General features: G+C 38.0%; 3 protein-coding genes across 4 annotated transcripts; 2 read left to right on the top strand and 1 right to left on the bottom strand.

Annotated features, from left to right (window-relative positions):
• The first annotated feature begins 375 nt into the window (after positions 1-375).
• Positions 376-4748, top strand: LOC114520083 (ubiquitin-protein ligase E3A-like). The gene is made up of 8 exons (XM_028540287.1): positions 376-2114; positions 2267-2496; positions 2615-2687; positions 2763-2978; positions 3056-3176; positions 3462-3748; positions 3874-4044; positions 4285-4748. Exons 1-8 carry the CDS (start codon positions 459-461, stop codon positions 4690-4692), a joined length of 3162 nt encoding a protein of 1053 aa, XP_028396088.1. The 5' UTR covers positions 376-458; the 3' UTR covers positions 4693-4748.
• A 140-nt stretch (positions 4749-4888) lies between these two features.
• Positions 4889-6349, bottom strand: LOC114520084 (calcineurin B homologous protein 1-like). Its single transcript, XM_028540288.1, has 7 exons — positions 6143-6349; positions 5978-6050; positions 5795-5887; positions 5601-5710; positions 5345-5406; positions 5060-5182; positions 4889-4978 (listed from the first exon to the last, which is right to left on the bottom strand). Exons 1-7 carry the CDS (start codon positions 6207-6209, stop codon positions 4925-4927), a joined length of 582 nt encoding a protein of 193 aa, XP_028396089.1. The 5' UTR covers positions 6210-6349; the 3' UTR covers positions 4889-4924.
• A 459-nt stretch (positions 6350-6808) lies between these two features.
• Positions 6809-9905, top strand: LOC114520232 (transcriptional repressor protein YY1-like). Of its 2 annotated transcripts, none has more exons than XM_028540461.1 (6): positions 6809-7301; positions 7433-7568; positions 8244-8304; positions 8379-8471; positions 8553-8618; positions 8728-9905. In XM_028540461.1, exons 1-6 carry the CDS (start codon positions 6884-6886, stop codon positions 8989-8991), a joined length of 1038 nt encoding a protein of 345 aa, XP_028396262.1. In that variant the 5' UTR covers positions 6809-6883; the 3' UTR covers positions 8992-9905. The 2 variants fall into 2 exon arrangements, with proteins under 2 accessions (XP_028396262.1, XP_028396263.1); XM_028540462.1 differs by having other exon boundaries at positions 6810-7166.
• The last annotated feature ends 146 nt before the right edge of the window (positions 9906-10051 follow it).

The following is a 10051-nucleotide window of genomic DNA, read 5'->3' as shown; positions in this document are numbered from 1 at the left end:
TCGTGTCTTAATTCTGATTGCATTAATTGTTCTAATTGCATTAATCAGCAAGTCTCAAACGTTCTCAGAAAAATTCAATTTAGGCGCCAAAGATGGCGGTGTTTGTTACAGTTCACTGTATAAAAAAATTACCTTGTAGGTACACCACGTAAGTATTTAATGCTGCAAAGCTTTCGGTCCGTTAACCCGGGCCCTAATCAGTGAAATTAATTGAAATTAATTCATTCAAATTTGAAATTTCCATCAAGCAAGGCCGGAATTTAGAATTTTCATAAAAAACCAGGTTTATTCATCTCAATGACTGCAACCATCCAGAACCAACCAACCACCACTGATCTACAAATAGTGCCCAGGCTTCTACGGGTTGGAATTCAACATGGCGGTTCACTGTGAAACTACAGCAGCTGGTGCAAAAGTTTTTTACCTTTTCTCCTTTTATTGTTTTACATTCAGCTAAGATGATGCAACCTGAGTTAAAAGTGAGTTCAAAACCTCCTTTAGCTGCAGCTAATGTTTTGTTGAATAAAAGGCATTCCTTACACGCGTTGGAACCGTGGAGAAAACTGGAATATTTTTCCAGACGCGGTAGCCACGATCTAACTCGAAGGGAAGACTCGAATTCTTGTGGAAATCTGAGACTCTTGGACTCGAAAAGTAGGTCGGCAAGTCTTGCTCAGCTTAAGACAAGTGGTCGGACATTGAGTGCCAGTAATCTAGCGGCCTTATCGGATTCAAATCTATCCATACAAGTTGCTTTGCCTCTGAGGAGTTATGAACACACTGGATCAGAGAGCAATCTTGCAAAGAAAAGCTTTGAGATGGTTGTGAAACGTTACTATGACCAGCTAACTGTTGGTTGTGGGAATAAAGAGTGTTTGAATAAGTTTTGTGCATCGAACACTTCGAATCCAAAACTGAGCTTGCGGATTTCAAGTTTTGTAAGCATTGAGTTAGCGACACTTGGGAAAGAATATTTTTGTAAGGATAGTTGTGGAAAACCACTTCAAGCCTTGTCGTTAACTAATGAACACAAGCCAATTTCATTAACCAACGAACAAGAGCCAATCAGGTCAACTGACAGTCGTAAACAAGTGTCATCAATGATGAGTGATAATTTAGTCTTGTTAGGTAATGAACCAAAACTACCATTGTTACGAGATGATGCTAAATCAAAATGGGCACCTAATGAACAGAAACCAGTGTCATTTCTGCACAAGTTCTTTAGTTCTTCACCATTCAAATTTCTCTTCTCAAATGAGTCAGTTCAGAAGCCAATCAAAAAGTTGAGATCTGGTTCACTAACGGATCTTCGAAGGAGTGTAACGTTATCAAATAGTGGAAACTCATTCAGCGCAACCAAGGGTGATAGCTATTTGAATGAAAAGAGTCCAAATTCTATGTTGAAATCTTGTGTCATCAGCTCGAAAGTTCCACCAATGGATAAAAGCAAAATGCATGAAAAAGCAACTTCACCGACCTTACTTGATTTGCAAAATAATATTGAAAATGTGGACATCAACGAAGCTGAATTGGAAGAATTTGAAGATCAATGTGTCCTAGAAATGTCATCAAGTGACATCAAGGAACTCTCTCTTACGCACTTTACCCTCGAGATGTTGGAAACATCAGTTGCGAATTATCAACATTGTGGAGATTCCTCATTTATTGTCAACACAATTCGGACTGTGTTCTCATCACCTGAAGCGCTGAATGCTAGTTTTCAAAAGACATTATCAACTAACACTCTCTCCACAAAGAAGCATGCAAGTTTTGCTACGAAGATGGCCACAGCAAATGAACATTGTAAACTTGACGTCTCTGCTGTTAGGAAAGCGTATAAGTTGTTATTAGCTCTTGAACCAAAGGAAACTTTCATTCAGCCATTGCAAAATTCTGTTGAGATTCATCTTAAAACTTTACAGACTTGTAAATTACAAGAAAAAGAAATCTCTCAGTTGATTATAATGCTGGAGAATCCACTTGTGTTGGAGAATAACGACCTACTGCAAACACTTTGTGGTGTGGTGGATGACCTGGAGATAAAGACAAGAGATACTTTGGTCAACTTCTTGGCAACAGAGTATGATTGTCCAAGCTTCCAAAGACTGGTAAAGGTTGGTTCAAAAAATAATTAAATTGGTATTATTTTATTGTTTATCTTACTTAGAACTACAGTTCTAAACACAGTGGCTATCTGGAAAAAATGTTAGTAGAAATTAATGAAATCCTAGACCATATATCCTATTGTAGGAATTTTTCTCAACAGGCATTACAGAAGTTACTGAGTTCAAAAGTCCACGTTAACCAGTGTTCAGAAGCACACATCATCACAATATGTAGCATGTTGGAGACACTTCACAAGGCAAATCTTCTATCACAAAAAAGTGGTCAAATGCTGGCATGCAGAAGTGAATTCTATAATCATGAACTGTCACAGAAACTTGACTATAAACTAGAGTATGAGAAATGGAGAAGACAAACTGGAGACAATGAAAGGTTTGACAGCAAAGAGCTTGAGAGAATTTCAAGAATTTCCTTTCAATATGAATGGGTGTCCTAATATTTATATATATATATAGTGATTGTAAATTATCTAACATTTTCATCTTCACAGATCTACTGAAAAGCAATCTATAAGTGGCATGTCCATCTTCAACTTTTCTTTCATTTTGGAACCAGCTTCAAAGGTATCACCTCTGTCAACTAGTTGAAAAATGTGAGTTTTTCTGCTAATTTTGTGACCTTCTGATTTCCCGCACTAGGTTCGTATTATGCATATCCATGCAATGTGTCAGATGGGTTTGGAATATTGTGATGCTATCCTGTATCAGGCTAAGGTACATCAAGCAAAGAAAGTCTATGAAAATGAGGAAATGCCTGTTGAAGATAGCATGAAGTCTGCCATGAGTCCCTTTCTTGTTTTGAAAATACATCGTGATAATCTCATTGAGGATACCTTGGTTCAGGTTCGACTGAAGGTATGTAGTACATTAGATCAACTTTCATCAGCCTAGTCTACATGTAGGGACACACTATGACTACTTTTGTTTTTTAGGAGAATGACCTAAAGAAGCCGCTGAAGATCAGATACGTAGGAGGTGGGGAGGAAGGACTGGATCTAGGTGGTTTACAGAAAGAATTCTTTCATATTATTGTTGATGATATAGTACAGCCGGGTAAGTTAATATAATCATATTTCAATTGACTGGGACATTCAAAACTACCTTATAACTCAGAACGTAATGTTGACCTGAATGTTTCAGAACCATGTATTTCTGCCCGGTCATTTCATGCGTACAGAAATATATATTATATACATTGTATCGCCCACTTCAAGGTGTTGAGTATTACAATTAGAAATAAGACTTTTTTCTAGAACTGGCTTTTTATCATATGGCCCTAGACTAGTCATACTGGTATTTTATTTGGTAATAATCTATCAAATTGCAACATTTCCCCAGACTACGGAATGTTCACATATCTGGCAGATGTGGAAAGGATGTGGATCAACTGTAACTCTTTCGAGTCGGATCTTCTGTTTGAACTAGTAGGGACATTGCTGGCTCTTGCTATATATAATGGGATAATCTTGGACATTCATTTTCCTCTGGTAATATACAAGAAAATTCAAGGCATTAAGACGGACCTTGGTGATCTAAAAGATGTGGATCCATCTCTTGCAAGGAGTTTACAATCCTTGCTAGACTTTGATGGGGATGTTCAAAGCACGTTTTGTTACACATTCCAGGTACTGTAGTGGTTTTTAAGTTTGTTTCATTCTACGGCCATTTTGTAGTTCACATTATCATTTATAACTGTGGTTATACAGGAACAATCTGGGAGAACACCTAATATTTTTTTTTTAATTTGCAGATTTCTCGCACAATTTTTGGTGAGACTCATGCTGTAAACTTGAAGATTAATGGTGATGATGTGAATGTTACAAATGAGAATAGAACAGAGTTTGTTCAACTGTATGTTGACTATCTTCTGAACACAAGTATTGCTCACCAGTTTGATGCTCTGTCTCGTGGTTTTCATAAGGTAACTATAAGTTCTGTTGACCATTACTACCAAACAGTTGGACAACCATTGTGTACACAGTATTACAAAGTATTCTTTCATCAACACTGGACCATCACACCATCTTTTGCAGATAGTTCAGACACAAACCACAACAGCTTAATTATTGTAAAATATTAAGACTGTTTAATATAGTGTTTTGGGGTAGTTTCGAATTGAATCATTACGCACAAACTAAAACCATCACTCCTCTTTTCAAAGGTATGTGATGTGACATGTCTTGAACTGTTCAATCCAGAGGAACTAGAGTTATTGATATGTGGAAGTCCCCACATTGACTTTACTTCAATCAAAGAATCAACCACGTATGACAACGGTTTTTACAAAACCCATCCAACAATTGTCTCTTTTTGGGAAATCGTTAATGGCATGGATGACAAGACGAAGAAATCTTTGCTCTTGTTTGTGACTGGCAGTGATCGAGTTCCTCTTAAAGGCCTATCAAATGTCGCATTTCAAATTATAAAACAAGGTGATGATTCTGAAAAGTTACCAACAGCTTTGACTTGTTTTAATCAGCTCATGCTGCCAGAGTACAGCTCCAAGGAAAAATTACAAAGTCGACTTTTTCTTGCAATTCAGAACAGTAAAGGCTTCGGTTTAACTTAAACAACAGGGACAGCTGAACCTCGTATATGTAAGTTAACAATCCATATCGCTTGTAAATATAATTTATTTTAGAGACGATGCAGTTAAGTATAAAATGGTTTGTATGGATGTAAAATACATTCATGGATTTCATATGCATTTATGTTGCCTTATTAGGACTCAATTAATTGTATTAATTACATTATATATACAATTAATGAATTGCCTCCAAATGCACTTGATTGTTTTAACATTAGTTTAGAAACCGAACTGTCATCTTTGTAGCGATTTCCTCCGTTTTCATCACCTAAACAAGACCACGGGAAACAAGAACAAGATCTTTAGTAGAAAACTGCATGGTAGTGTGATTGATATGTAAGGATGTTACCTTCTTAAATTCATCAAAATCAATGCGGTCATCTATATCAGCATCGGCATCTTTGATCGTTCTGTGAGCAATTAGTTCCAACTGTTCCCTACCAATATTCACTCCAACCATCATTTCTAATATCTAAATGGAACAGCAATGAATTCCAGCAGTGAGTTTAAGAAATCTAGACTAATCTACTCACCTCTAAAAGAGGTTTCATCTCAGAAGCGGAACAAGCTCCTCTTTTTCAATGTTCGTATGAAAACACACCAGGGATGTCAGAGGTGTATATGCAACAATTACCTTTAACAAGTCTGCTTGAGTAATAATTCCATCCTTGTCAATATCATAAATGCTGAATATAACTGCAGAAAACAAAACTATCAAAATTCAACCTCTAAAGCACTTGTATTCAAGATGGATGTGTGGCTTGGACGAGATTGTCTATAGAGGCTCTGGGAGAAGGGGATAATGCACATGAAGATGACTGCTACCATAAATCAATCAAAAACAGATGGGGGTTTGTTCATCCATTTCTGTCTTAATTTGTTTCACCCACATTTGAGTTTCTCCTCCTCTGTGTTCAACGGGTTGTGCCCTTTCTTTGAAAACTGACGGAAGTGTGCCAATGTTTTCATGAATTCTCGAAAATTACATTCCTCTTGCTCACTTAGAAAAATAAACAAAAAAAATTGACGTCCTGTCATGACGCTACGCGTCTGAAGTTTCACAATATTCCTTGTGTAAACATACTCATTCTCGTTGCAGTTAAAATAAAACGAATCAATGATTCGTTCGTTAAGAGGATTAATAGCTAGCTCCGGTATCCTTCCAAAATCTTCACGGCTATAAAATGCATGAAAAACCATCAGGTAAATCGGTGAATGTATTTGTGTTTTTCAATGAAATAAATTGTATTCTACGCGTGTTTTATACCTCAGTGTTCCGCTTCCCCGGGAATCGAGATGTAAAAATCTTATGTACAGCCTTTTGATTTGCTGTTCTGAAACTGTGAAATAGAAAATGTAGTCTCCATATGGGGGACGCTTGTGAAAATCTTCACCATTGTTAGAAAACCTACGTGAAAAAGGAGGTACTCACATCCTGTCTCTTTTTTGATCTGTTCAATGTCTTGATCTTGTAGCATGGTTGAACTATTCAGTCCCATGATATTGCAGGATGATAAAGACACTACAGATTCATGTATAAATTCAAAATATCTCGTAAACACTTGGGAATATATCTTTTTTTACGTTTGACTGCTCGGTCCTTTTTTATTTTTTTGTTTGTTTATAGAGTGTACGTTTTAACGCGGGCGCCACAACTTCTCGGATACTTCATTTCTCAAAAATATTTGGCCGACATGGCTTACGCATGAACTTGGTTGCTTCATCTTTACACCTGGGTCATTTTATTACCTAACATCTAACGTCAAGCCAGAATCAAGCCCGACAAGACACTGTGTGTGAACTATGGTGTGAATTCTCCTTGTGACCTGCACAGGCAAATTCAAACAATAAAAGAGCAGATGTAGAATCGTGACTGATCCCATTCCAATGTATGGTGTTACCCCAAATGAGTTTAGCACCATCTGCTTCGTTGCATGATGATACAATGGATTCAAGAATGCTTTGACTCATGGTTCCTATGTATAAGAGAAGGGTGTGCTCCAGTTTTAGTATTACAGACAGTCGTGTTATAATTATGTAAACTTTTCTAACTTTTGTGACGTCGTTTTGAAGGCGCACGCTGATTGGTGCAGCGGGTTCTGATCGAGTGCTCGACGGCAGTTGACGAAGTTTTTGCCCGGCTTTGCATGGAAGAAGAATCCGCGATAGCAATATGGCGGAACAACAGCAACACCATTTGCCCGGGGTTGGAGAAGTCGAGGTCGAAGTGGAGACAATGTTAGAGCCACAGCAAGAAATCCAGATTGAAACACAACCTATGATAGCGCTGCAGCCGCTTGCTGAGCCAGAACGGGAAGAGGTTGTCGTGCAAACGAGCGAGGAAGTGATCGAAGAGTCAAGACAACACGAAGCTTTGGACAGCCCTCCGCCACGAAACAAACGGAAAGGTAGACCAGGGCGATACAAAGGAGCTGGGAAACATAGCAAACTACAAGGTACGCGGGGTCGTGGGGGAAAACGAGTCGAAGACGATGGTGAACTTGATCAGAAAGGTACGCGAAAATGGGAGCAGAGGCAAGTTCAAGTCAAGACGCTTGAAGGCGAATTTTCAGTCTTGATGTGGGCGTCTGGTACGTGAAATTATTTTCCATGCCTCGTACGATATCTCCTTCTTCGCATATGTTTCTGATTTCGAGTCATGTCGCTTCGAAATGCCTGGTTTTGCCGTGTTAACATTAGTGTTCATTTTTTCCCTTCGCAGAAGATAAGAACCACGATCTTGATAACGAAGACGACCAGCCAGATTTCTCTGATTACATGACGGGAAAGAAGCTGCCCCCAGAAGGCTTTCCCGGCATCGACCTCAACGATCCGAAGCAGCTAGCAGAATTTGCAAGGTAAAATGTACATTTAAATACATTTGTTGTTTTTGGCGGCCATGTTTTTCGGCCATGTTGCTTCGTTTTCAAACATGGCCGCGCGTTTCAAAGATGGCGGGGTTTTCACGCTTGAAAACTTGACCGAAGCGGGTTCCTCATTGCTTTTAGCAACGATTGTTTGTCTTTGTTAAGGTCTTTGTTCAGTTATGCTTCAGTTTTTTGAAGTTCGTGTGAACAATATATGGCCTATAACAGCTTGAAAACTTGTAAAAAGAACTAGCTCTGAATCATCGGCTTTCGTACGTGATCTATAGAATCTTGCACTTCACATGCAATCTGAGAACTTACAGTATAAATACATAATTAACGCTATTGATAGCGTTAATTTCACTAGACACCTCTAACAAAGAGCAAGGGTAGTAATTTAAAACACATATTATAGTTTGATAAGAATTTGAAAATTGAAATGTTGAGGAAATATTTGAGTTAGATTTCATCATATATTTTCAAGAGGGCAGTAATGATATGGACTTGGAGATTTGATTTGTGGTAGGAGACTGAAGAAGCAGCTACTATTATTTTGCAAAACTGAGCAAAAACAATAATCATCATAAATATTTTCACTTTCAAGTATTTATAGCTGTGATGTGGACCATTAACTTTACTCAAACCAGCTATTTCCATTTGGTTTAGGATGAGGCCAAAAAAGTCAAAGGATGATAATGAACCTAGAACGATTGCTTGCCCACACAAGGTAGGGTTTGAAAATCAACAAAAACGGTCTGTATGTTGATGCAATGATGTTGAAGCATCTTTCTATTTTCCTAGGGCTGCACAAAGATGTTTCGTGATAATTCTGCGATGAGAAAGCATCTCCATACTCACGGACCGCGTGTTCATGTCTGTGCCGAATGCGGCAAGGTGTGTATGTTGTAAAATCAAGATGTTAAAGTTCTATAATTTTCGAGGCTCTGATAATGACTTTTTTTTGCATTACGTCAGGCATTTGTCGAAAGTTCGAAACTCAAAAGACATCAACTCGTGCACACTGGAGAGAAACCATTCCAGGTAAATTATTTACACATGGCAATGATTGTAGCCACTGCTGATGAAATACCAAATGGTTTAACATGCTACATTACTGTCTTCTGATAAAGCAACTTTTTTTTATGTTTAGTGTACTTTCGAGGGTTGTGGCAAGCGGTTCTCGCTTGATTTCAACCTCAGAACCCACGTTAGAATACATACAGGTGACCGTCCCTATGTCTGTCCATTTGATTCTTGCAACAAGAGATTTGCCCAGTCAACAAACCTAAAGTCACACATCCTGACCCATGCCAAAGGAAACAAACAGCAACAACAGCAACAACAACAAGCTCTGCAACAAATTCAAACTGACCATCTTATTGAGGAACAGCCTGCAGCCCTGGAGGAAATCTGAAGGGATTTTCAGCTGTAAGTTTTGTGGGAAGTACATACAATGTATGGAAATATCTCTGCAGGCTTGTTGGCAAATGTTTCAAAACAATTTGCAACCTTCAGGACAACGGACAGCATGTCATATTGCCATTTCGGGAGAAATTATTATAACTGGCTATCACTAAGATATTTTTAGAGAAAGTAATTGCGTGTTTAGTTGGCTGAAAAGAAACAAAATGCATCTGCACTGTTTGTTCTTTGCTTGTAGATTTTTTTTACCCCACTTACTTGATGCATTATGACTTAAGATCATCTGTAAGTGAAAATTACTTTGGTACAATATGTAACTTAATTTTACCGCTTGTCGGCAGACTTGCTTTTACCATAAGTTATTCGTGTGATCGTGGAAATCACAGTTCAGATTTTTCAGAAATCAGATTTTTTCTTTACAAGGATTTCTTTTGCATTCATCAACATGGTCATTCTTACCATATTGTCACGTCTTAGTGATAGCTCTCAGTTTCCAAATATATATTTAAAAATATGTAAACTTCATGTGTTTTACTAATCCAGGGATGCTGAAGAATTTTAACTATAATGGCAATTTTTTGTCAGAATTAACCATACCAAGGAATGTGTTTGTTTCTATGGTTTTAGGATTAAAACAGTGTATTACCAAACCTATATTATACCACATTAGCAAAACTAGATGAACCAATAAATATCATGTGCCAATGGGATGACAGTTTTATGTCAACTGATCTCAGAAAGAGAACTGGTCTGTGCATTTGCCTGTGGTCCATCCACTGAATGCAAGTGAATATGAGATCAGTTTTAAGGGTAGTTTTCGATGCAAGCAGTGTTTTAACACATATGTAAATAACTACTACTTGTTAGACTGGAAGTAAGGATGTTAAATAAACTACTTTAAATGAAGTATTATGAATATTTGGTGTCAGAAGTGAAATTAGAGAACTTGTCATCAGCAGAATATGCACACTACAGTGTTTAGAATAGTTCAGTGGTTAAGCTGCGCGAGTGCACGGAGGTGCTTTTGGAGGACCCCAGCCACTGCCCCAGCG

Source organism: Dendronephthya gigantea, unplaced genomic scaffold (assembly GCF_004324835.1).
Source record: "Dendronephthya gigantea isolate DGI-Jeju-01 unplaced genomic scaffold, DenGig_1.0 000015F, whole genome shotgun sequence".
In the NCBI taxonomy this organism is placed as follows: domain Eukaryota; kingdom Metazoa; phylum Cnidaria; class Anthozoa; order Malacalcyonacea; family Nephtheidae; genus Dendronephthya; species Dendronephthya gigantea.
This window is presented reverse-complemented; position numbering and strand designations above follow the sequence as displayed.